Genomic DNA, 27,199 nt, shown 5'->3' on the forward strand with positions numbered 1-27,199 from the left:
CCGGTCGAGGTGATGTATGCGGAGAGACGGTGTTTTCTTCCATAAATAATTTTTTGATACAGCTGAAGAAGATTTTTTTTAAAAGGGAAATGCCTCCTCAGGTGTTATTTTATTGATCAGATGAACCAATTACATTTCTAATTGTTACATCAAACGCACAACTAGAGAAGGACGGCGATAAGTGTCACACGTGTGGACGTTAGGAGGTCTGTCCACACACCTACGTGTGGGCCAAACAAGTAATGCCCACACACCTCATTTTTTCCCTCTGGATCCCTCTCACACGCGTGCGTGTGGGTGAAATAGATAACGCCCACACGCCCCGTACGTCAGGCCTCATACCTCGTTGTCCCGCACGCCCCGCGTGACAGTCACCGTGCGTCCCACAGTTGCCATGGTCTAGACCCTCGTCCATGTTCGTTTAACTGTAGTTGCCATGTCGCTGAACTTCGGTTGTCATGTCGGACAACTACAGTTGCCATGGTTGCTCAACTGCAGTTGTCATGTATGGTCTGGTCTACTGCAGTTGCCATGATTTCAAAACTTTAGGAGTTGCCACCCACTGACACTAGGCAGTTGCCGTGTAGCACTACAAAAAGGCATGGCAAAAAAACATGTTCGGGTAAAAAAGAGAGTTGCCATGTACCATACAAAAACACATGGCAACTTGGGTAAAAGAGAGTTGCCATCTGCTTACAAGCAAAGCTAGGGCAGTTGTCATGTACCCTGCAGAAACACATGGTAACTGCCAGCTTTGGGTGTGGGCGAGGAAACGGGCGTGTGAGCGAAGTGATAAACGCGCACACACCAGCCCCCTCTGCGTGCGTGAAAACTGAGGTGTGGGCGAATTGTTAAACGCCCATACACCAGCCTTCCGTGTGGTGAAAAAAAATGTGTGGACGACCGGATGAATGCTCACACACCAATTTAGTCTTACGTGGCATACAAAAACTGCTAGAACGCACTAAGATTCGTACAGAATTGGTTGAACGAGGATCCATGCGTGTGGGCGAGTTGCCAGACGCCCGTACGTGTGGGCGTTATTGTTTTCGCTAGAGAATATGCAGATAACGGGGCAGTAAGTATGAGTTGGGTTTGTACGAGAGTGTAGTAGAGTACAAGAGAGAAGCATCTCTATCTAATTTGTCATTGGTTATATGTGTTCATAATTCATAGTTATCCTTCATCGATTTCTTCGACCAGTTCATATCTCACGGAACGAAAATTCTCATATCTCACGGATGCATATATAGAAATTCTGATTGCTACACACAACCTCCCTTTTCACTTGTGGGGTTAAACTAGGTTCCTCCAAAGAGGCATCTGGTTCATCACTGCACAGACATGCATAATCTATAACCGATATACTCCATAATATAGCCATCGGACACTATAGGTCATTATATACTGTAGCTAGCACCCAGATGAAGGAGATTGTTGGTTCTGCAAGCGAAACTAATCTTGCCTCTAAACACTGTCACATCATGAGGGAAAGCTTAGCAACTCAACAGGCATCTCCCTGCTAACGGCCTTCGAGGCTTCAGGTCCAGCCATAGAACTGGATCGGCGAATCGGAATCTCACGCAAGTGATTCATCTCGAGTCGTGGTTTGTTCCTGGTATGGTTACATCACAATATGCAGTCATAGTTGAACCGAGTATTTCTTTATAACTATTCAAGGGTTCTTCATAGTAAAATAATATGATACTATCATGTCAGCTACATTACAAATTCTGAGATGTGAATCATCGAGGACAACACAATCAGTAAAACAATGGACTGTTACATGTTTATCCATAGCATATCTGCAGGAAAGAATTACCTCGGCCCATTTGACAGCAATCACTGCATCAAATTTGCCACCCTCTGCTTTGAAATGATCTTACCTACAATCACAATCGTATATTCATAGTCTGTCAAATAAGCAACTGATAAGTGATAACTAACAAAACCCTTCTGGCAGCGAGGGACATGCAATTTTAAAAACATCCACATGCGTGTTAGGCATCTATCATTTCTCCGTGGAGACAGCAAGACAAAATGGTAGCTTGAGATTTGGGGGTGGTGGAAATGGAATTCTGGTACATAGTTAAAACTGAAGACTAATCATCAGATAGAAATTGCAGGCAACACAAAACCTGAAAGAGTGGCAATACAGACTGCAAGCAACACATGCAACTGAAAGTGAAAAAAAAATGCAAATATTGAGATTTTTTTCCCTAATTCACCATTTCTGCGAAAACAGCACAAAGTGACAAAGTATTATATCTCTAGTAACCTTATACCGAGATTCTTCCCGCCAAACTCAGCAAAGTTTATCCAAGAGTACCTGGCACATCCTGAGCAGGTCCCCATGTACTGGATTGCAGAGAATGATGTCGTTTCAGGAACCATAGCAGCAGGTTGTGCCCTCTTAGGGAGCACTGTGATGGATTAATTCCTTCTCCAACAACAGAAGTCTTTTTTAGAGTTGCGACCCTTGCATATCTGAACACACAAAAGAAAGGTGTTTTCATGTCGAACAAATTCAAAATTTACAAATTCAATCAAATAAAGGTAAGATCAATGCACTAAGGATATAATTTCCAGTTCAGCTCCCAGGAACAAAGGCAAGATCAATGCACTAAGGCTATAATTTCCAGTTCAGTTCCCAAGCCTTACATTGTTATAGAACAGGATAACAAATAACTTAACTGCGGCATATCAGACGACAGGACCAGGAGATATGCAGTTGATAAGCTTGAGAAGGAAAGGCATTTCCTTAGATACTTAGAGCAACTCCAACGCGCTGACCCATTTCGTCCGCGCGTGTCCATTTGGGTCAAAAGGACACAAAAGTCAGCTCAACGCGTCGACCCAAACGGATGCGCGTCCGCTTTTCATCCGCCGGACGACCCATTCCTAGCCCAAATTTGGGCCTCATTTGCATAGGCGCGGACACGAAGCGGATGCACGCCTACTCCTTCCCCTGGCCCGCCAGTCGGTGGCACAACGACCACCATTTCCCTCCACTTTTCCAAAACACTCCCGCCAGCTCACGCTCCCGGCCGCTCGCCATGGACGATGTGCCGACCCTCGATGCCGCCGCCGGCCTCGCGTCCCTCGCCTCGTCCGGCCTCACCTCCATCGCCATGGACGATGTGCCGACCCTCTCCGCCGCCGCACATCAGGAGGAAACCAATGCCCGAGTCGCCGTGGCAACGAGGGAGGCCCTACTCTGCCTAGGGTTAGACCCTGGCCAGCACGGGCTCGTCGGCATTTCCTCGGATGGTGCTGCCAGAGTCACCGCGCGCGTCTGCCACGCAGCCGATTCCTGGCCTCCATGTCTATCCGCAAGCCTCCCGCTTCTCCGGGGAATGCTCGCCGGAGGTGAGCGTGGTGGCGCCGTCCACGCCCGCGCCCGTGCCCATGGCCATCGACCTCAACGCCACGCCGGTGGTCAGTGGATCATCCTCTGGAGGGGCGGGGAAACGCCCGCGGGAGACACCAGCCGACATACTTCCCGACGTCCACAACCTGTTCGATAGAATGCCGACCGCCAGTGACGACGAAATGGCCAACGGTTTCATCATCGAGAACATCATCTTCAAAAGTGGTGCAGGGGTCGATCCCGAGGAGACCCAAAGCCAAGACGGCCGAGCGCCCTTCATGCCCGCCACCTTTGATCAAGCTGGCATGGACGACACCTTCATGCAAGACCAGGTCGGCATGGGCAGCACCTTCCCGCTCGACCACGAATTCCCGGAGGGCTACGACCTTGAGGAAGAGGATGAAGTGGACATCGACGGGGAGCCTTTGTTCGAGGATGAGCTCGCCAACCAAGACGGCGCAAACAAGGAGTGCAAAAGCAGGCGGACGAAGGCATGCACGCCGTCAGAGGACAAACTCCTTTGTGAGTGTTGGAGGGACATTGGGCAAGACCCCAAGGTCGGCGCCGATGTTAGGGCATGTCTCTCTCTAAGTAGTTTTGGTGATTGATGACAATGCTTTTGCGGACTAATTGTGTGTGTTGAGTATTTCAGAGATTCATTCCTTGGCACGAGACGATTCTTTCCCCTCGGAGCTTTAAGTGAAGACAGTGTAGCCTCTTTCATTTCGATTTTGGTGGACTTGGGTCGTAGGAGACACCGTACTATCAAGAGGGGGTCCGCAATGGAAAGGCTAGGGTGGAATCAACACGTACACGTCATTTTTGCACCCCAAGCTCCTTTCCTCTCCTTGGAGTTTGTTGTTTCAACGGAAGTGGAGATTGTGAGGAGATAGCGGTAGTACCGCCGCCAGCGCGGTAGTACCGCCCATGGTCCTACAGCGGTAGTACCGCTTGGGTGCATCGGCGGCAGTACCGTCCTGGTTCGGCACCGCTACCGCCTCGATTCGAGGAGGTCTTTTCTCGTGTCGGGTTGTGCGGCAGTAGTAGCGGCAGTAGCAGCGGTAGTATCGCGGCTACCACCGCTACTAGTGCCGCCCATACCCTCTTTTTCTCTCCCGTTCTCCCCCTGTTTCTTTTGCTCTATGGGCCTTTTCGCATGTTGCTTACTGAGAAGGCTTGGGAGCACACTTTTCCTGGTGTCATGCTGGAGACTGGCGAGTTGATCCCTCATGAGATCAAGCGTCTGAGGAAGAAGGAGAACTGGGGCACTTCGGTTCCGAAGTCTGGGATTTCGTCTGGAGCTGACGAGGGCGAGGCAGAGGCTGATGCTGATGATGATGAGGATTATGAGCCCTGTGGAGCGGAGCCCTCATGGGCAAAGAAGCTCAAGCACAAGATGAAGAAACTTTTCTGCATGGAGTCTGATGGGCAGTATATGGCTCACGTGTATGAGAAGAAGGCCAGGAGCCGTCACAATGAGCTCATGCGTCAGTTAGGTACAACAGTTGCCAGCGGATCTGAGGGCAAGATCACCGATGAGTGGATTCAGCAACACTGCCCATGGACAGACTCAAACACCGAGCAGCCCCCTGCTGATGACGGAGGAGCGGCCGATCACGCGGGGATGTGATGATGGAGATCATCAGTTATGCTATCACCTGTGACCGTAGCAGCACTCTTTGCCCTTTTGGTGTCTCGCTGCCAAATGGGGAGAGAGTTCAGGGATTTGTCATTGTCGTTGTCGAGTTGCGAGTGTGTCTCATTTGTCTTGTCTTTCTCTCTCGCAAACTCTTTTCTCGTCATTTGCTTTTGGTTTGGTTTGTGCTCATGAGACCTGGTACCCTATCATATGGTGTGAGACATATGCTACCCTATCCTATTATTATCTCTGTATGTCGAGTACTTTAGTAGTTTGTGAGTTCATGCTTATCTCATATGTCTACTTTGCTCACTTGCTACTCTATTGCATCCTAGCTCTTATATGTCTCATCTTTGATGCGAATGTTGTCAGACTATAAAATATAAGGGGAGTGTTGATCCTAATGCGTGTACTTTGCATCCAAAGGCACTTCTATTTAAGTGCACACATTTAGGGGGAGCCCGTCTATATTTTGTAGTCTCTGGGATTCGCTTATTCTCTTGTCCTTCCTTTGTGCAAATCCCGTGTTGTCATCAATCCACCAAAAAAGGGGAGATTGTTAGGGAATGTCTCTCTCTAAGTAATTTTGGTGATTAATGACAATGCTTTTGCGGACTAATCGTGTGCGTTGAGTATTTCAGAGATTCATTCCTTGGCACAAGACGATTCTTTCCCCTCGGAGCTTTAAGTGAAGACGGTGTAGTCTCTTTCGTTTCGGTTTTGGTGGACTTAAGTCATAGGAGACACCGTACTATCAAGAGGGGGTTCGCAATGGAAAGGCTAGGGTGGAATCAACACGTACACGTCATTTTTGCACCCCTAGTTCCTTTCCTCTCCTTGGAGTTTGTTGTTTCAACGGAAGTGGAGATTGTGAGGAGATAGCGGTAGTACCGCCGCTAGCGCGGTAGTACCGCTGTCCTACAATGGTAGTACCACTTGGGTGCACCGGCGGCATTACGGTCCTGGTTCCGCACCGCTACTGCCTCGATTCGAGGAGGTTTTTTCTCGTGTCGGGTTGTGCGGCAGTAGTAGCTGATGAAGCTATGTACCTAGGGTAGGGTCATGGACCTGTCCTAACTGCCCTACCCAAGGACATCTCTAGAAGAAATCACCTTTCAATCGACTTGGAGGTGTTCCACTCGACAGACTCGAAGACATTCGACAGAGAAGCAATCACTCGACCAAGATCCAACCACTCGACGGCCACGAGACCTGAAGTCACTCCGCACGCTAACGGTCGGTCATTAAGTAGCTTTTATGGTCATCATAGCACTTTATTACTAGCGTTACTAGTAACGCCCTGCCTTAATATACATTGAACCCTTTGTAACGTGGGCTGGCCGGGGTCCTGGCGCACTCTATATAAGCCACCCTCCTCCTCCGAGACAAGGGTTCGCACCCCTGTAATTCATACTCTCATAATCCAGTCGACCGCCTCCGGGCTCCGAGACGTAGGGCTATTACTTCCTCCGAGAAGGGCCTGAACTCGTAAACCTTGCGTTCTTACAACTTCTCCACAGCTAAGATCTTGCCTCTCCATACTTACCCCCCTACACTACTGTCAGACTTGGAACCACGACAGTTGGCGCCCACCATGGGGCAGGTGTTTTAGCGTTTGTTGGAGGAGTTGCGACCTTTTCCGACCTGAATCATCATGGTTTTCGGCGGAGTTTTGGTGGAGGGCCGCGAAATCCGTCTCGGTGCGGTCACGTTCATCGTCGACGACTCTGCTTGGCTCCAGGAGCCTCCGCTCGACGTGGACGCACTCCCTGTTCACGGGGCAATGCACTTTAGCGCGTGCGTCCGCGGCTTTCTCCTGCGGCAACCGTCGACCCCCTACCGGTCGGCTCCTGTGTTGTCCTGCCTCCCCGTCTCCCGCCGGCGCAAGCGCTCCGGTCGGTCGAGACTTCAGCGGTGGGTGAGACACGCGGTGGCACATCAGTCGGCCACCCCTCAAGTCGCGGCGATCGAGCCCGACGAATCCCTCTACGGCCTGTTCGACCTGTCGATTGGCTCCGCAGAGACCGCATCCGAGTGCGACAGCAGCGATCCGGCGGCGGAGGTTCTGATGGTCGATGGACCGCCCAGTCCTCCCGGTTTTCCCCGCACCGACGGAGGCGCGGGTGGAGGCGACCCGTCGCGTCTCCATGAGGAGTATCTTCCCGAGCCTCTCACGTCGCTGCAGAGAGAAGAACTTCGCCGCCGGAACGTGGATGCACTGCACACTCCTATCGTTGGAGAAACCCCCGAGGCTCGCGCCTTGGAGGACGCGCGCCTGGCAAACTTGGCCGAGCGCACTCGACTGGAGAACCTCCAGCGAGCACTCGACGAGCGTGCACGACAACGGGTTCCCGAATCCAGTCGACGACAGCTCTTCCCGCCCCCGCAGGTATATCGAACTCCGATTCAGAATTTAGCAGCTGCGGCCCGTATAGCGGAGTCGATTCAGCCTTCCAAGTAGGAGGCTGGCAGAGGCTTGCTGCAGATCAGAGCATTACTCCAGGCAGCAGGAGATCAGAATTCCGCTGTTTCTCAGTCGCGGAACAGGATTCATAGTAGATCCGTTGCCGCGGACACAGTCCAGTCGGCTCACAGCCCGAGATCGCCCCCGAGGCGTGAGGGACGTGGAGACCGGCGTGACCAGTATGGGAACCATGAGCAGTATGATCACCGAGTCGACCGTGACGGTCGACGTCGAGTGCCCACGCGTCCCCCGAGGAGCGGGTCGTATGTGCCTCGCCAGCAGGATGACAGACGCCCTCATAGTGGTGGGCAAAGGATTCCAGTCGACCCCAGAGGGCCAGGCTTTGACGCGAGATCCATTCTCGTCCAAGGTTTGGTCGACAGGAACAGGGCTCACCGAGAAGGTCATGACAGAGATGCACCTACCAGCAGCAGAGTACATGTTTCGGGGCCAGAGTGCTTTAGTAGAGCCATCAGGGCCACTGTGATTCCTCCCAACTTCAGGTTGGCGACTGGAGTCAGTAAGTTCACTGGCGAGTCCAAGCCCGATACTTGGCTTGAGGACTACCGAGTGGCCGTCCAGATTGGCGGCGGCAATGATGAAGTGGCCATGAAGCACCTGCCTCTCATGTTGGAGGGCTCGGCCAGAGCGTGGTTGAACCAGTTAGCGCCTAGCAGCATTTACACTTGGGAAGATCTCTCCCGAGTGTTCGTCACCACATTTGAAGGCACATGCAAGCGACTGGCAGGGCTGACGGAACTGCGGTCTTGCGTGCAGAAGCCGAATGAAACTTTGAGGGATTACATCCAGAGGTGGATCACGTTACATCACTCGATGGAGAATGTGCCTGACCACCAAGCAGTTTGTGCCTTCAAGGAAGGCGTCAAGTACAGAGAACTGAATTTGAAATTCGGTCGAACCGGAGATATGTCCCTGAATCGGATGATGGAGATTGCCACCAAGTACGCTAATGGTGAAGATGAGGATCGACTCAGGAGTGGTAAGCTCAAGTCAGTCGCCCAAGAAACCGAAGGAAATTCCAATCGGAAATAGAAGCGGAAAGCCGAACCAGCAGCTCCCGGGAAAGCCTTGGCTTTAACCCAAGGAAAGATTAAAGGGAAACCTAAAGGGCCTTGGAACCCCAAAAAGGTTAAAGACCAGGACGGAAATGATGTGTTGGTCTTACCATGTCTCGTCCACACAAAGAAAGATGAAGAGGGTAATTTCATTTACCCGAAACATACCACTCGACAGTGTCGACTCTTGATCCAGCAGTTCCAGGGCAATCAGCCCAAAGGTAAGGAAAAGGAGTCGGACAAGGTCGAGGACAAAGAAGACAGTGACGACGGATACCCTCAGGTCAATTCCACTCTGATGATTTTTGCCGATGTTGAAAGCAAAAGTCGACTGAAAGTTATTAACCGAGAGGTGAATATGGTCGCTCCAGCGACACCTAGTTACCTGAAATGGTCTCAGACTGCCATAACATTCGACCAGTCCGACCACCCAACGCACATCGCCACCCCTGGGAGGCAAGCTTTGGTGGTCGACCCAGTTGTTGAAGGCACTCGACTGACCAAAGTCCTGATGGATGGTGGCAGCGGTTTGAACATATTGTATGCTGAGACGTTGAAAGGGATGGGCATTCCGATGTCCAGACTCAGTGCCAGCAACATGAGTTTCCATGGAGTCATTCCTGGGAAGAAGGCCGAATCACTCGATGTGGTTTTCGGTGATTCCAAAAATTACCGCAAAGAAAAATTGACATTTGAAATTGTAGGCTTCCAGAGTGCCTACCACGCTATTTTGGGGAGGCCGGCTTATGCACGCTTCATGGCCCGACCATGTTACGTGTACCTCAAATTAAAGATGCCTGGCCCCAAAGGTGTGATCACTATTACGGGCAATCGGAAGAAAGCGGAAGAATGTTTTCAGAAAGGTTCGAAGATCGTTGATGCTCAGATGGCAGTAGTGGAGTTGCAGGAATACCAGAAGACTGCAGACCCGAGTGATTTGTTGAGAGCCAAGAAGCCCGCTACAGAGTCAGCTTTTCAGTCGACTGGCGATACAAAGACAGCTCACATCCACCCGACCGACCCCAGCGCTGCTCCATCTCATATCTCGACAACACTCGACTCCAAATAGGAAGAAGCACTCATCCAGTTCCTCCGTGAGAACTGGGACATTTTCGCATGGAAGCCCTCTGACATGCCGGGTGTTCCCAGGGAGCTGGCTGAGCACCGCCTAAGAGTCGACTCAAAAGTAAAACCTGTCAAGGAACATCTCCGACGGTCCGTCGTCCAGAAGAGAAAGGCCATCGACGAAGAGGTGGCTCGGCTCTTAGCGGCGGAGTTCATCCGAGAAATCTACCACTCCGAGTGGCTCGCCAATGTTGTCATGGTCCCCAAGAAGGACAAGTCACTTCGCATGTGCATTGACTTTAAACATATCAATCGGGCCTGCCCGAAAGATCATTTTCCTCTCCCCCGCATCGACCAGATAGTCGACTCAACTGCGGGATGTGAGCGACTGTCTTTTTTAGACGCCTATTCCGGGTACCATCAGATCCGTCTGTATGGGCCTGACAAAATCAAAATAGCTTTCATCACTCCATTCGGGTGCTTCTGTTATGTTACCATGCCATTCGGCCTCAAGAATGCCGGAGCCACATTCATGAGGATGATTCAGAAGTGTTTGCTCACCCAAATCAGTCGGAATGTGGAGGCGTACATGGATGATATTGTGGTCAAGTCACGGAAGGGTTCCGACCTGCTGACTGACCTTGCTGAAACCTTTGCCAACCTCAGAAGGTTTGATATCAAGCTTAACCCATCAAAATGCACATTCGGGGTTCCTGGCGGAAAGTTACTCGGTTTTCTCGTTTTCGAATGGGGAATCGACGCCAATCCAGAAAAAGTCGGTACTATACTCCGAATGAAAAGTCCTGTGCGAGTGCACGATGTTCAGAAGCTTACTGGTTGCTTGGCCGCCCTAAGTCGATTCATATCTCGTCTCGGTGAAAAGGCATTGCCTCTTTACCGATTGATGAAGAAGTCTGACAAGTTCAAGTGGACTCCTGAAGCTGACGCAGCGTTCGTAGAGCTCAAAGCTCTGCTCTCCACCCAGCCGGTGCTTGCTGCCCCAATTAGCAAGGACAAGTCTTCAGTACGGTACTTACGGTCGAGCGGGAAGAAGAAGGGAAAACCTTCAAAGTTCAGCGCCCAGTGTATTATATTTCTGAAGTCTTGACCCCATCGAAGCAAAGATATCCTCATCGTCAGAAGCTCGTATATGGGATTTATATGACCACAAAGAAAGTTGCCCACTACTTCTTTGATCATTCCATTACAGTCGTCAGCGACGCTCCGTTGTCAGAGATCTTGCATAACAGAGACGCAACTGGTCGAGTGGCAAAATGGGCGATTGAACTCCTTCCTCTAGATATCAAGTTTGAGGCAAAGAAAGATATCAAGTCCCAGGCAATCGTGGATTTCGTCGCCGAGTGGATTGAACGGCAACTGCCGACTCAGGTTCACTCGGAGCATTGGACCATGTTCTTCGACGGTTCCAAGATGCTAAATGGTTCCGGCGCCGGAGTGGTGTTGGTCTCCCCCAGAGGAGATAAATTCAGATATGTTCTTCAAATCCACTTTGATTCCTCTAACAACGAGGCAGAATACGAAGCACTTTTATATGGGTTGCGCATGGCCATTTCACTCGGCGTCCGTCGCCTCATGGTCTATGGCGACTCAGATTTGGTGGTTAATCAAGTGATGAAGGAATGGGACGTCAGAAGTCCAGCCATGACTGGTTATTGCAATGCAGTGAGAAAGCTGGAGAAGAAATTCGAGGGGTTAGAGCTTCATCACATACCCTGACTGAAAAATCAAGCAGCTGATGATCTGGCAAAAATAGGTTCCAAAAGAGAAGCCATTCCCAGCAATGTGTTTTTGGAACACATCCACACACCATCCGTCCAGGAGGATCCCTTCACTGAAGAGGCCCCGCAGCCAAAAAGCGCCACGGATCCGACTGAAGTTGAAGTTCCAGCTGTGGTCGACCTGATCATGGAAGTCTTGGTTATCACTCCCGTTTGGACAGAATCGTACATCGCGTACATCCTAAGGAAAGAACTCCCAAAAGACGAAGAAGAGGCTCGACAGATCGTCCGTCGATCCAAGGCCTTTACAGTCATAAAGGGACAGTTATATAGAGAAAGCGCGACTGGGGTCGGCCAGAAGTGTATTACACCAGAAGAAGGTCAGATGATCCTTAACGATATCCACTCAGGGACCTGTGGTCATCATGCGTCCTCTCGGACCATTGTGGCTAAAGCATACCGAGCGGGGTTCTACTGGCCAAGAGCCAATAAGACGGCAAAAGAGATAGTCGACAAATGTGAAGGATGTCAGTATTACTCCAATATGCCGCACAAGCCCGCGTCAGCCCTGAAAACCATTCCACTCGTTTGGCCCTTCGCTGTTTGGGGGCTGGACATGGTTGGACTACTGAGAACAGGCAGGAGCGGCTTCACTCATGTGCTGGTAGCAGTCGACAAGTTCACCAAATGGATTGAAGCCAAGCCTATCAAGAATCTCGATGCTTGCACCGCTATCAGTTTCATTAGAGAGTTGATATTCAGATATGGAGTTCCGCACAGCATCATCACGGACAATGGATCAAACTTCGATTCTGACAAATTTAGGGCCTTTTGCGCCTCTCAGGGCACTCAGGTCGACTATGCTTCGGTCGCTCACCCCCAGTCGAATGGGCAAGCAGAAAGGGCAAACGACCTAATTCTCAAAGGACTGAAACCCCGATTGATGCGCGATCTCAAGCACGCAGCAGGTGCATGGGTCGACGAGCTTCCATCAGTCCTTTGGGGATTGAGGACAACCCCGAATCGATCGACCGAAAGAACCCCATTCTTTCTGGTCTACGGAGCCGAGGCAGTCTTACCGAGTGACCTGCTTCACAACGCTCCCCGAGTCGAGCTCTACTCTGAAGATGAAGCAGAACAAGCCCGGCAGGTCGCAGTCGACCTCCTAGAAGAAGAAAGAGAAATGGCCTTGATTCGATCGACCATCTATCAGCAAGACTTGCGTCGATTCCATGCCAGAAACGTGAAGAGCCAAGCCTTCCAAGAAGGAGACTTAGTCCTCCGAGTGGATCAGCAGAAACCACACAAGCTCGCTCCTACTTGGGAAGGCCCCTTCATAGTCACCAGAGTCCTCCACAATGGAGCATACCACCTCTACAATGTCGATCGCCAGATTGATGAGCCACGAGCCTGGAATGCGGAGCTACTCCACCCCTTTTATACTTGAATTCTCACTCGGATGAGATGTAATAAGAAAAACTCCTGTAGTTTATTTATCAAAGACAAGAGCGTTATAATTTTCCCAGTGATTATTATTGTTTTTGTTTGTGTAACAAATCCCCCGGTGGGTGGCTTAGCTGCGAATCCGCTTCGCCTAAGTTTGTAAAAACAGTTTCCTACCGAGTGGCGAGCCAGCCTCCCACTCGGGGGCTTAGCTGCGAATCCGTTTCGCCTAAGTATTTTAAAAATCCTACCGAGTGGAGAGCAATCCTCCCACTCGGGGGCTTAGCTGCAGTCCAGTACTCGCCTAAGTTCTCTCACTTGGAGACTTAGCTGCAGTCCGGCACTCGCCTAAGTTTGAAAAAATCCTACCGAGCGGAGAGCAATCCTCCCACTCGGGGGCTTAGCTGCAGTCCAGTACTCGCCTAAGTTCTCTCACTTGGAGACTTAGCTGCAGTCCGGCACTCGCCTAAGTTTGAAAAAATCCTACCGAGCAGAGAGCAATCCTCCCACTCGGGGGCTTAGCTGCAGTCCAGTACTCGCCTAAGTTCTCTCACTTGGAGACTTAGCTGCAGTTCGGCACTCGCCTAAATTTGAAAAAATCCTACCGAGCGGAGAGCAATCCTCCCACTCGGGGGCTTAGCTGCAGTCCAGTACTCGCCTAAGTTCTCTCACTCGGAGACTTAGCTGCAGTCCGGCACTCGCCTAAGTTTGAAAAAATCCTACCGAGTGGAGAGCAATCCTCCCACTCGGGGGCTTAGCTGCAGTCCAGTACTCGCCTAAGTTCTCTCACTTGGAGACTTAGCTACAGTCCGACACTCGCCTAAGTTTGAAAAAAAAATCCTACCGAGTGGAGAGCAATCCTCCCACTCAGGGACTTAGCTGCAGTCCTGTACTCGCCTAAGTTCTCTCACTTGGAGACTTCGCTGTAGTCCGGCACTCGCATAAGTTTGAAAAAATCCCACCGAGTGGAGAGCAATCCTCCCACTCGGAGGCTTAGCTGCAGTTCAGTACTCGCCTAAGTTCTCTCACTTGGAGACTTAGCTTCAGTCCCGCACTCGCCTAAGTTTGAAAAAATCCTACCGAGTGGAGAGCAATCCTCCCACTCGGGGGGCTTAGCTGCAGTCCAGTACTCGCCTAAGTTCTCTCACTTAGAGACTTAGCTGCAGTCCGGCACTCGCCTAAGTTTGAAAAAATCCTACCGAGCGGAGAGCAATCCTCCCACTCGGGGGCTTAGCTGCAGTCCAGAACTCGCCTAAGTACGAAACACATCTCAATCCTCAAGGACGACGAGGGGCAGGTCAACTGCCACCTTCTCCTGGGGAGCTTCGCCACAAATACAATGCACGATTCATCCTGCTCTACAGTAACGAAGTGCGGGTTGACTGCCACCTTCTCCTGGAGAGCTTCGCCACAAATACAATGTGCGCTCCGTCCCGCTCTGCAGTAACAAGGTGTGGGTCGACCGCCGCCTTCCCCTGGAGAGCTTCGCCACAAATACGATGCGCACTCCGTTGCCGACCCGCAAGGGCGACAAGACATGGGTCGACTGCTTCCCTCTCCTTCGGAGCTGCGTTGCGAATACAAAAGTTGCCTCTAATGAAGAATGGGTTTACTCAGCAGGAGATTCATAAAGATATTCAACGGTAAACCAAGTTCAGATAAATTCTAAAGGTTCCGGATCACAGATCGAAGTACTCGGGCATGCAGCCCGAAAAAGTTTAACGGTTACAAAAACCACTCGGCATTCCGAGGCAAATTTAAGGTGGGACATAAGAGTTTGTTCACTCCGCGGGAGGAGGGCTGGCAGGCTCGACGAACTCATCCAGGTCGACGCCGTCGGCTATCCGAGTGGCTGCAGCGATGAAAGTCTCCATAAAGGTTCGGAAGTCATGTTTCTGGGTGTTGGCGACCTTGATTGCTGCCAGTTTGTCTTGTCGCACCTCCTTGCAGTGGACACGAACCAAAGACAGAGCCACGTCAGCGCCGCACCGAGCAGCAGACTTCTTCCACTCCTGCACTTGGTCTAGGATTTCATTTAGTCGAGTCATCAGGGACTCAAGATCATTTTGGAGCATAGCCTCTGGCCAAAGTGTCGGGTCAATCCGCGACATGGCGACCTTCAGTCGAGCCAAGTAGTCCACGGCACTGTCGATGCGAGATTCCAGACGGAGCAGATTCATGGTAGTTTCATCTTTCACGGGAGAGTTGATTGGATCCAAACCTGGTTCGATCCGCCCAGTCTCCTCTTCAAAGTTCTGGCAAAACTCTGCATTCACGATCCAAGGATAAGTCAATTTTCGTACACTGAGTCGACAAAAAAAAATCAGTCGGAACAGAATGTGCACCTTCAAGCTTGATGAACAACTTCTTGGCAAGACTTCTCAGACAGCTCTCCAGATCATCCCTCCTGCGAGCAATGCCTTCCATTTTCTCGCCCTGGACGAGATTCGCCTTCTTCCAGCGCGAGCACTCCTTGTTGGAGTCATTCAGAGCGGTCTTCAGCCTGGTATTCTCTTCTTCCAACTGGCCGACCGAAGCCAGCTTCTGTTCGGCCAGAGCGGTCCTGTCGTGAGCCTCCTTACGAGCAGCAACCAAATCCTGATCCTTCTTTGCCAGAGCTTCTCTCAGTTTTTCTGCAAAGAAATGACGATTGATTCAGAAATAGCAGAAGGGTACTCAAGCCTAAAACTGACCAGTCGACAAACTCGTCTTACCAGCGGCGCCGTCTCTGACCTTTTGCAGCTCTGTCCTGGCTAGCTCCAAGTCAAGGTTCAGTTGAATCTGCTGCTTCTCCAAGTCAACAAAGCGAGCTCCAAGATCACAAGATTTCTGAAATCAAAGGGGAGAAGTTATTTTTACAGCAAAAAACAACAAAGGCAATAAATACTAAGACTACGGTCGACTGCCCGCAGTCCACCATAGTCTCGGGGACTACACCCAATGGGTGCACTTTGCATGCCCTCACCGGTTCTGATCCCACTCGACCGGCCCGCCGAAGTCGAGTCCAAAAAAAAAGGCAGAAAGAGAGAAAGTAGAACTCAGACTACAGTCGACTGCCAGCAGTCCACCGTAGTCTCGGGGACTACACCCAGTGGGTGCACTTTGCGTGCCCACACCGGTTTTGGTCCCACTCAACCAGACCGAGTGGAAGAGACAAACTACCAGTTTGGTTTATACATTCGGCAAAATACAAAGACTACAGTCGACTGCCAGCAGTCCACCGTAGTCTCGGGGACTACACCCAGTGGGTGCACTCAGCGTGCCCCCACTAGTCCAAAATTTCAATCGACGACACCCAGTGGGTGTACAGATGCAAAGATTTTCGGAAAGAATCTTCAGGTAGCATATCCTAACAGAACAAGCGGCGACCAACTAACCTGAACGTTGCTCTGGAGAGCCGAGCTGGCATCATAGGCGGCTTGGCTGGCGTCCCGCACCGTCTTCATCTTCTCCATCATAATGCCCGCCTGGCGTATGGCTTCCCTAGCAGCATTCACCTTGTCCTCTGGGACATGATGGGTCGCAAAAACTGAAGGCGGGTCGACAGGGGCCTGAGCAGTCGACGAAGAAGGCAAGGCACTCGACAGTGGCACGGCGAAGGTAACAGAACCCCGATTGACGTCGCCAGTGTCCTGAACGACTGGTTCCGCCCTCGGCGTCGACTGTAGCGCCTCACTTACAGGAGCTCGCCTATTCTTCCTCATCAAAGGCCTCTCGGGCTCTTCATCATCATCAGGGAGGTCGATAATGTTGGGAGCTGTGCAAAGTTCAATTGCCAAAATCACGTCACCCAATGATGCACATTGCAGTTGAATCGACCGAATAAAGATAGTATGGCAGAAAACATACCCGGATTAGAAGTGACCGCATCCTCCATCACCTCATCATCATCCCTGTAAGCTGAGGTCCCGGAAGTGGCAGCGCTGACAATTCCAAAGTTCGTCCAGTTAAAACAAGAAAAACAAACAACGCGGAGCGTCGAGTGAATACAAAGAGAGACACTCACGCGGAGGCGACGGGGATATCAATCTTGATCTTCGGCAACGCCTTCCGAGTCCTCGGCTCTGCAACTTTGGGGTGCTTGTGCGCCTTCTCAGTCGGGGTTGGTGAAGAGATCCGAGGACGCTTCGAAGACTGACCAGCCTGAGCAGTTACCTTGTCGCGGGCACTCGGCCGTTCTTGGTCAAGCTTGGATCGCCTCTCCCTGCGAGGGGACGACTCGACTTCTTCTCCATCACTTGAGTCGTCGCTTCCTCCACCCCCTTCACCATTGGAAGTCCACTCGCCACTGTCGCCGCCACTCGCATCGCCTTCCAGAGCTTGCTCTTGCTCCCCGTTGGGCATTGAATACATTTCAATAATGGCCTGAAAGAAAGCAGGGAGAACAAAGTCAGTCGACGCAATATAGGCAGCTGCGCGAGTGAATTCAGATTACAAGCAAAAACTCAGAATCAGACCTGCTCTGGTGCATGAGACTGGTCGAATGGGGGAACTCTCCTGGCTCCCCTGGGATTGTCCTTGTTCCCGGTAATGCCCGACAGCCACTTCTCCAGTGTGTCGTCGTCTACCTCCTCCGGGTGGATCCGAGTGGAGTCTTCAAGACCCGAATACATCCACATCGGATGGTCTCGAGCTTGAAGAGGCTGGATGCGCCGCTAAAGGAAGACCTCCAAGAGATCCATACCAGTGACCCCATCACGAATAAGCTGGACCACTCGATTGACCAACACCTTCACGTGCGCCTTCTCCTTTGGGAGCACCTTCAAAGGGGAGGGTTTCCTCACTCGGTCCATGGTAAAGGGAGGGAGGCCAGTCGATTGCCCTGGCGTCGACTGGTCTTTACAGTAAAACCAGGTCAACTGCCATCCGCGAACTGAGTCAGGAAGAATCATGGCCGCAAAGGAGCTTTTCCCTCTCGTCTGAATGCCAAGACCCCCACACATCTGGATCACTTGGGTCCTCTCGTCACTCGGATTAGCCTTTTTCACTGTCTGGGAGCGACAAGTGAAAATATGCTTGAAAAGACCCCAGTGAGGCCGGCAACCCAGGAAATTTTCACACAAAGAAATGAAAGCGGCGAGATAAACGATTGAGTTGGGGGTAAAATGGTGGAGTTGTGCCCCAAAGAAGTTCAGAAACCCTCGAAAGAAAGGGTGAGGAGGCAAGGAAAATCCACGGTCGACGTGGGTGGCAAGAAGAACACGCTCACCTCCGAGGTTGCGGTTCAGATTCCTTCCCCGGAAGCCGCGCCGAGTCATAGGGGATCAGCCCCCCTTCGACCAGATCGTCGAGGTCTTCTTGGGCGATCCTCGAGTGGATCCAGTCGCCCTGGATCCAGCCCTTCGGCAGGCCAGTCCGCGAGGAAGATCCGCCCCGGCTGGTCGCCTTCCCCTTCGACCTCGCCATCGCCTTCTTTGCCCGCTCCAGAGCCGCCGTCTTCTCCTTCCCCATTGTCGCCGGCGAGACGCGTACGGAGCGGTGACGCTGGGGCGAGAGCGAGCGCAGCGGAGACTCCGGTCCAACGCCTTATATGAGGCCGCTTCCGAGTGGTTGACGGGTAGGCCCAGGTGGCTCTGTCAAATCCCGTAACAATCGCGCGCGCGATACGTGGCGAAAAAGGTGGCGCGGGGATCGAGGCGGCTCCGCTCTATCCCATCCGATTACTGCGGCCTCCCCCATCCCGCGTGCTTCCCAAAATTCGGATCCCACAAAATCTGCGGGCAGCAAACAACTTGTCAGACCAAAGATCTCCTCCGCACCGTCACTCGGAGCCTTACAAGTAAAGAAACTCACTCGACGAAGAATTAAGAATGGATCAAGGCGGCTGAAAAGGAAGTTGCTGTCGTCACTCAGGTCCATTGATCCAAAACAAGATACGCTCACGGCATGAAAAACGAGTCGGAGAAGTTCTCAACTCCTTCCCCACTCAAACCTCGATCCATTCGGGGGCTAATGATGAAGCTATGTACCTAGGGTAGGGTCATGGACCTGTCCTAACTGCCCTACCCAAGGACATCTCTAGAAGAAATCACCTTTCAATCAACTTGGAGGTGTTCCACTCGACAGACTCGAAGACATTCGACCGAGAAGCAATCACTCGACCAAGATCCAACCACTCGACGGCCAGGAGACCTAAAGTCACTCCGCACGCTAACGGTCGGTCATTAAGTAGCTTTTATGGTCATCATAGCACTTTATTACTAGCGTTACCAGTAACGCCCTGCCTTAATATACATTGAACCCTTTGTAACGTGGGCTGGCCGGGGTCCTAGCGCACTCTATATAAGCCACCCCCTCCTCCGAGACAAGGGTTCGCACCCCTGTAATTCATACTCTCATAATCCAGTCGACCGCCTCCGGGCTTCGAGACGTAGGGCTATTACTTCCTCCGAGAAGGGCCTGAACTCGTAAACCTTGCGTTCTTACAACTTCTCCACAGCTAAGATCTTGCCTCTCCATACTTACCCCCCTACACTACTGTCAGACTTGGAACCACGACAGTAGCGGCAGTAGCAGCGGTAGTACCGCGGCTACCACCGCTACTAGTGCCGCACATACCCTCTTTTTCTCTCCCATTCTCCCCCTGTTTCTTCTGCTCTCAATCTCTGCGGTAGTACTGCTGGTGGTCGCGGTAGTACCGCTGCTACCAGCAGTAGTACCGCTCTACTAAGCGGTAGTACCACTCTTTGCAGGCTGAAGGGGGGGGGGGGTAACGGTTGGATTGGTCCCCCCACTATAAAAGGAGGTCTTCTTCTCCAAGTTGACCTACCTCTTTTCCCCCAAGCTCCATTGTTGCTCCAAAGCTCATTTTCGCCCGATCTCTCTCCCTAGCCAATCAAACTTGTTTATTTTTTAGGGATTGGTTGAGAAGGCCCGGATCCACACTTCCACCAAGAGAAATTTGATTCTCCCCACTAATCCCTTGCGGATCTTGTTACTCTTGGGTGTTTGAACACCCTAGACGGTTGAGGTCACCTCGGAGCCACATTTCATTGTGGTGAAGCTCCGCGGTATCGTTGGGAGCCTCCAATTAAGCTGTGAAGATAGCCACAACCTTGTTTGTAAAGGTTCGGTCGCTGCCTTCAAGGGCACCAATAGTGGAATCACGGCATCTCGCATTGTGTGAGGGCGTGAGGAGAATACGATGGCCCTAGTGGCTTCTTGGGAAGCATTGTGCCTCCACACCGTTCCAACGGAGACGTACTTCCTCTCAAAGGGAAGGAACTTCGGTAACACATCCTCGTCTCCACCGGCTCCACTCTTGGTTATCTCTTACCTTTACTTGTGCAAGCTTATATTGTGTTGTATCCCTTGCTTGCTTGTGTGCTAGTTGTTGTTGCATCATATAGGTTGCTCACCTGGTTGCGTATCTAGGCAACCTATTTTGATGCTAAGTTTAATTTGGTAAAGAAAAGCTAAAATTGTTAGTTGCCTATTCACCCCCCCCCTCTAGTCAACCATATCGATCCTTTCAGCCGAGCAAAAGGCATCAACCTTTTGGCTTCGTGTTCATCGTGAGTACCATGAACACAAGAAGTTTGCACCGTACAAAATGGAGAGCAAGCGTGGGTGGGTGTCTCTCTTGAAGCGATGGAGGGTGATACAACAAGAGTGCAACAAGTTTTGCGCCACCCTTGAGAGCATCCGGGCACGCCCCGTGAGCGGCATCGACATGAAAGATATGGTATACATGCGCCCCTCTTCGTATCCGTTTTCGTTATGCTTGCATGTCCATTTGCCCATATGCTTGCATGCTATTCATTTGTAGGCATTCCAAGCTTTGGAGGCATTCAAGGCCCAACATGACGACAAGTCCTTCAACCTCTCCCATTGTTGGATGGTCATCAATGGGGAGGAGAAGTTTAAGGTGCAATATGCCGCCGCCAAGGCGCGTGGGGGGGAGGAAGCCGTCGAGGAGCTTGGGGAGGGCGAGAAGCCACGGCCGCGGGGGAAGACCAACTCCAAGAAGGAGGACAAGTGCGATGTGGCGTCGATTGCCTTGCATGCCACTTTGGAGGGCATGATGAGCAAGAAGGACACAAGCGAGGAGAAGCACCGGCAAGACAAGGAAGAGCAAATGAACGCATTCATGGAGATCAAAAGGAGGATGCTTGAGCTTGATGCGGAGAAGCAAGCCAAGATGCTTGAGATGGAGGCGGAGAAGCAAGCCAAGATGTTCGAGATCGAGGCCGCCAATGCCAAGACCAAGGCAAAAGAAGTGGCGCTCGCTAGCATGATGACGGGGGTGGAGATCATGAAGGTGGACTTGAACACCGTGTCGCCGAGGAAGAGGCCATGGTTCGAGAAGATGCAGGCCGAAATGCTCAAGTTCGACAACGGGTGATCTATGGCGGAGAGCGCCATCCTTTTTTTATATGACGGCAAGTGTGCTAGCATGACCACGACCAAGATGACGTGGTCGAACTCCCGCCCCTTTTTTGTGTGCTGGCATGTGTGTCCGCCGCTGGCAAGTGCGCCAACATGAACTGTGTGGTGGCTTTTTTGGAGACTGGCATTGTATGCCGGCCGCTGGCATGGCGTCGGCATGAACTCCGGACGATGGCATGGCCGCTGGCATGATCTACGGCCGCAGGCCTTTTAAAATTTATGGGCGGACATGAAAAGGGTCACGCACGTAAAACGGGGCGGACGCCGAGCGGGCGGCCGACCCAAACGGACGAAAAGCGGACAAAGCGCGCGTCTGTTTGGGTCGGCGCGTTGGAGTTGCTCTTAGAAGTGCTCCTTAAGAAAGGATAAGAGAATAAGAGTCGGCATGCACCAAACTACTATCTATACATTGACTAACCAATCAGAATAGTATACTTATGAACATTTAATCTGTATGTTAAAACAAAGGCAAGTGTCCTCTTATTTGGATCATAGAAAACTCGGCATGACTACCTGAATGCTATTTACAAAATGATATCAGAACTACTCTGCAAGCACATGGTAAGAAAAAAGGGAAGTAACTGGATGCTATTTCCAAAATGATGTCAGAACTACTACCCCTGTAACCAGAATATAAGACGTTTTTGCAGTTCAATTTATTAAACTGCAAAAACGTCTTATATCTATTCTGTTTTATTTCTACAAATGTACATAAAGAATCAATTATTTTGGTTCTTTTAGGTACCATCTTCCTTCTTCTGTTCACACAGAAGAAAAGCCTACTGGTCAGCCTAATCATGACCACCTTCAGATTTTTATAAAAGCACACAAGATCACTAAAAATATATTTAAATCATTCGTAACAGATAAAAGTACCCAGTTCTGATTCATACTGCTAGCCAACAAACTAACCAGTGCTTCAGATTTGTAACTATGTGAGTATGTTGTGGACCCCATGCTCATCGTATGATTAAAATAGAACCTTAGCAAACCCTGGAATAATAATGTAGTAATAAGGAAGTCCATAGCAATCAAACGAGGAGGTGCTGACTTGCAATTTAAAAATATATACAGCAGTACACCATGGCTGCTTCAGATGTTCAGTTATATTCGGAAAAGCATGATGCGTGTTCAAATGAAATGGTTACTGAAAAAGGATCTCACCTTGTTCCACCAGAACATGTAGTGATCCATAAACATAGTACATGTTCTCTGAAATAATTGGATCAGGCCTCGTGGTTCCACAGGATGGTGATGCGAAAGCACGATTTCTTTGAGAATTAAGTAGCAAACCTGCAATGCACAAAAGGGATCAAATGATTAGCAAACCTGCTGTTCGTCCTGAAGCTAGTTTAGTAAGAGAGAACATTTAGCAACAAAAATAAGAAGTTTTTTTAGAAGCTTGCAGCGAACATACAATGTGTGGCACGGAATATTTCAGAAAAGCATGAAACCTGTGTTCAGATGATTACTGAAAAAGGAATCTCACATTGTTCCACTTCCAATGGAACATGTAGTGATCCATAAACATGGTAGATGTTATCTGAATTCATTGGTTCAAATCTCATGGCTCAACAGGATGGTGCTGCAAAAAGCACGATTTTTTCAAGCAATTAGTACCAAACCTGCAATGCGCAAAAAAGATCAAATTGTTAGCAAACCTGCCATCCGTCCTGAAGCTAGTTCAGTAAGAAAGAACATTTAGCAAAATCAAATGAAGCTTTTTTTTGCGGCGTGCATGCAATGTGCAGCATTGGATAAATCATTAATTCCAAACAAAAAAGAACAAAACAAGAACACAGAAAATGTCTGACACTCAAGTAACAACTGCCTGAAAATATCATGCTGAAATTTTACATTGCCCATGAATTCTCAGTTATTACCTTTTGTGCATGGTGTCCTGCTCAAAGATGTCCTACCTGGAGCAGAAGTGATACCAAACCTGAAAAATATCACTTAGATAATGCTTCCACTAATACAAATCCACTATTACTGCAGACCATGGAATCCTGGATAAGTGGACAGCGTACCAAACAGTATGCAGTACACATGACAGATAATGTCAGGTATAAGTACTATTAGGAATAGATATTTGATGGGCAGCTTCAGGTAAAAGTTTATGCCAATAAATTGTTGAAGAGGCGATAGAAGCTCTAGATCAAGACAACCTAGAAAATACTCCATTATAATTCTTGAAGAGTTAAAGTTATTGATATATTAACTATCAACGGAATCCGGCCAAGCATTTTAAGAGAATAGCCGAAGAGCAAGAAACCAATCCAAAAAAATACCTTCAACAAACTTAAACTGCCATCCTGTGAACCTTATGAAAGGATTTGTCAGTGCTGCTTCCCATCCTTGTCAGCGCTGGACAGGAATTCCTCCGAGATGGTGGTGGCGGTGTTGATGAAATGCTACAGCTGGAGGAAGAGCTCGCCATAATCAGATGAATGTAGATGAATTGCTAAAAGAGGAAGATGACTCGTGATACCATGTGAGAATTGTGGAAGCGTCTCTACCTCCATTGGAGGCCGCGTGATGTTTATTTATAGGTGCCGAACGTGGCAAGCGATGTACAGATTGGTATCTAGATTGATCTTGGGAGGCAAGGAGACAGGTTTAAACTAGATTACAGTTCCATCTCTAATGCCTCTGGATCCTTCTAGACAGTCGCAGGTTACAGATACTGCCAAGCCTAAGTATCCTGAGATCCCTGACTTCCCAATCCGTTACCGAACCATCTTGAGCTCAATTTCTGAAGCAGGTTATCCTTGATGTCGCAATACCTTTGAGCCCAATCAACCGGTTCGACTCCATCAACACCTAAGCCGGGGGCCCGGTCAGCGGACTCAAGGTTGATTGGATCTCTCCAGTCAGCCACGTAGGCGGACACTCGTCGTTTGAACTTATGCTTGAACTCGGTCCACGCCTGGTACTTATAATGGTTCACACGTGCCTGCATGCTCCGTATACTTTTGAAACCAGCCTTCAGTGTGAAGTGGTGAATTGCATTCTCCAAAGAATGGTCCACTGCAGCAAGCAGAACGAGCGATTTGTGCCGTAGAAACCTCTTCAGACGGCATGTGTATCCTTGGATGACACCCTCCTGTGGGTGTGATGTTTGGCCAGAGGGGCCAAAATCAAAGCACCACAGATATACCTGCCCGACATCTGGATCAACCTGAACAATCTCTTCAAGCATCGATTTTGACGGTTTCTCAGATCGTTCCCAGTTGGGCGAAAAAACGAACTCGTCGACGTCAATAAAGGCCATCCACCTGCAAGAGCTCTGGTGCGTTGCAGCACAATGGGAGAAGCCGGCTTCCTGCATTTTGATCCATGGCCAGGGCACGGTAGAGATTTTGATTCCAGCGGACCTCAACTGAGCGACTTGATCTGCCAAGTCATCCTTACTTCCATTGTCATACAGGATGAAGTGGTCCACCCCGATAGCGGCATGATACAGCACCCATTCGCGAAGAAACTTTGAGACGTTGTGGATCATGGTGCATGCACAAATCAGGTTCTTTTCCGGTGCCACCAGCGAGCCACTTTCACTCTGCCGGGGACGATAAGTCACGAGTGTCGGGATTGGGTCCTCGCCCGTGGCTGCCACGGTGACACGGAACTCTGTGTTCCTAGAGTTCAGATGGATCGGTGGAGCGGGGCACCGGGTAACCTGCTGTACGGACGTGATGGCCGGGAAGGAGGCCACCACGGCATGGGTCTCGCCGCAGTAGCGATACAGGCATTGGACACCGCCAGCAACATGGTTGACGCCCTTTGCAAAGACAAGAACATCGCCACTGTCGAGTGTTGCAGAGCTGAACGCGATCCGGCCGGTCCAATTCAGCAATGCGCGGCCAGGGCAATCGGCAGAGGAAGCCGAGGTGGGGAGCAGCACGGGCGCTTGGAGCGGCTGGAGGCTCCGGGCAGGCTCAGGCATTGGGCAGATGTAGGCGTGGCGGCCCGACCCCGGCAGCCTCCCGAGCGCGCTCGCCGGGGACGACGCTCCACCCTGGAAGGCGCACGTCGCCTTGGCGCCAGGCTCAGCGTCAGTCAGGACAAGAACCTCCCAGTCCGGGAGCAAGACTGCGTCCGCGTCGTCGTGCGAGCGATCGGCTTCCGAGTCCAAGCCCAGGAAGGGTGAGGGCGGCGGCGAGCGATGGAGGGGCCGAAGGCGCCGCGGGAGGGTGGTTTCCGGCTGCGGGGGCTCAGCGTCGGACTCTGAATCTGAGACGAGGTAGGGCCGCAGCGGCGAGAGAGCGAAGGGCGGCGGGGCGAAGGACGGCGAGCGGTCGGCGCCGAGGCCGAGGGGCAGCAAGCCCGGCGAGAAGAGCTGGCCGTGGGCGTAGGTATGGCCGCCGGCGAGCAGGAGGAGGCCGGCCGACACACCGCCGGCGATGGTGAGGGCACGGCGCAGGCAGCCGCGGCGCCGGTAATGCGCCATGGCGGCGGGGCGATTCGAGCGGAGCGGGGAGCTGGAGGTTTCTTGTTCGCGCGAAAACTCTGCGATCGATTGCGCGGAAAAGCTTTTGCCAAATTAGGGCGTCGACGACCTGTATTATACGGTGTATCGGGTCCGACTACGGTACGTATATGGTAGCGTGTTCGCTACGCATACGGTAGCGTATTTTCTACGCATACGGTGTACAGGCTACCGACCGACCGAGGCAGCAAGGTTTGGAGGTTTGGGCTCGACGCCAGCTGTTCCTTCGGGTCCGCCCGTGGTCGAGTCTCGATCTTTTTTTTTTGCTCACGCTATCAAGATCAGCCTGGTTCTATGTCACGTTGCTGGATTTTTTTTTCTTTCTCAATATTTTTTTGACTAAATTCTTTCTCAATAATAAAGTCAACATTTTATTTATTCTGGACCCAAATACGTATACGGTAGGGTTCAGTACGTATAAGGTGTTCGGCATGTTTCGCCCCAATTTTCGATTAAAAACGTACTCCTATTGAGGAACAAAGCAAAAGAGCTACACTTCCTCAAAAAAATCCAAATTGATTCATGCCGATATAACCAAATCCGTCAAATCAGTGATGAAATCTGATGAAACCAAAAAACCACACTAAACGCTCAGTCAGGTGAAGGAATTGACTGAATCACGCAAAAAAGTTAGCACATTTCCATTCAAAAAAAAAACAGCAATACAAGCAGCACAGCAGGGAGAGGCGTGTACCGAAGTGGTTGAAGTCGACCACGGAACAGGGCGTGGCTCGGTCATTGGAGCAGGGCGAGGTGGTGTGGTCGCCGGGGCCGAGTCAAGCGAGGGCGGCCGATCAGGTACCTTCAGTCGCCGGAGCCGAGGACGGCCGGGGTCGCTGTACGAGGGCCGCGGAGCGAGGGGAGGGTGGCGGAGGCAGGAAATTGGAGAGAGGGGAGAGAGAGGAGCAGCAGGCCAGCGCTGGCGCCACTAGGTTCCGCGCGCGGTGCGCCGCTATGGCTGATACTTGGCAGGGAAGAGCGACTGGAAGGAGATTGGTCTCGACGGACAACGACAGAGCTAGGGATAATTTTGACAGGGGTAGTTTGGGAATACCAAAACAATGACAAGCTATTCACAGTAAGGATGGCAATGGGTCGGGTTTGGATCGGGTTGAACAATATCAAATCCATATCCATATCCATGAAGACAGTTTTTGCCCGCCCATAAAAAAATTCATGGGTGAAAAATTGTGTCCATGTCCAAATCCGATGGATATCCATATCCAGTGGATATCCATTGGGTCCTCTTAAGACATATAAATAAAACTTACCACAATATTAACATAAACTCTTCCATTCTTCACCTCGTGGCAGGCTAGGCTTCACTTATGATAAATCAACATCCAGTAACAACCTAAGATCATTTAGTATTTTTCTAACAGATGAGAATGACGAGTCATTTAATAAGGAGATAAAAATAAGGAAAGGGGTGTTGGAGTATGTTACAGAGGAGATTGACTGTCAACTTATAAAAGTTACGATGGGGATTGTGTGATTTCTTATGCATGTTTTAGATAAAAAAGTAT

General features: G+C 50.7%; 1 protein-coding gene across 6 annotated transcripts; it reads right to left on the reverse strand.

Moving 5' to 3' along the window:
- Positions 1-1,136: 1,136 nt before the first annotated feature.
- On the reverse strand, positions 1,137-25,865 carry LOC125550694 (uncharacterized). Of its 6 annotated transcripts, XM_087517803.1 has the most exons (11): positions 23,704-23,868; positions 23,476-23,604; positions 23,068-23,126; positions 22,657-22,809; positions 22,349-22,477; positions 16,803-17,161; positions 16,646-16,719; positions 16,174-16,553; positions 15,511-15,625; positions 15,142-15,429; positions 14,421-15,062 (listed from the first exon to the last, which is right to left on the reverse strand). In XM_087517803.1, the coding sequence occupies exons 4-11, from the start codon at positions 22,750-22,752 to the stop codon at positions 14,578-14,580; spliced, it is 1,926 nt and encodes a 641-aa protein (XP_087373929.1). In that variant the 5' UTR covers positions 22,753-22,809; positions 23,068-23,126; positions 23,476-23,604; positions 23,704-23,868; the 3' UTR covers positions 14,421-14,577. The 6 variants fall into 6 exon arrangements, 2 of the variants coding, with proteins under 2 accessions (XP_087373929.1, XP_087373930.1); XR_015600322.1 differs by lacking the exons at positions 14,421-15,062; positions 15,142-15,429; positions 15,511-15,625; ... (1 more) ...; positions 16,646-16,719; positions 16,803-17,161 and adding exons at positions 1,137-1,615; positions 1,823-1,886; positions 2,330-2,487 and having other exon boundaries at positions 22,639-22,809; positions 23,704-25,865; XR_015600321.1 differs by lacking the exons at positions 14,421-15,062; positions 15,142-15,429; positions 15,511-15,625; ... (1 more) ...; positions 16,646-16,719; positions 16,803-17,161 and adding exons at positions 1,139-1,886; positions 2,330-2,487 and having other exon boundaries at positions 22,639-22,769; positions 23,104-23,126; positions 23,704-25,865.
- Positions 25,866-27,199: the final 1,334 nt, after the last annotated feature.

The sequence above is a fragment of the Triticum urartu genome, chromosome 4A (genome assembly GCF_056163025.1).
Source record: "Triticum urartu cultivar PI428250 chromosome 4A, HENAU_Tu73, whole genome shotgun sequence".
NCBI lineage: Eukaryota > Viridiplantae > Streptophyta > Magnoliopsida > Poales > Poaceae > Triticum > Triticum urartu.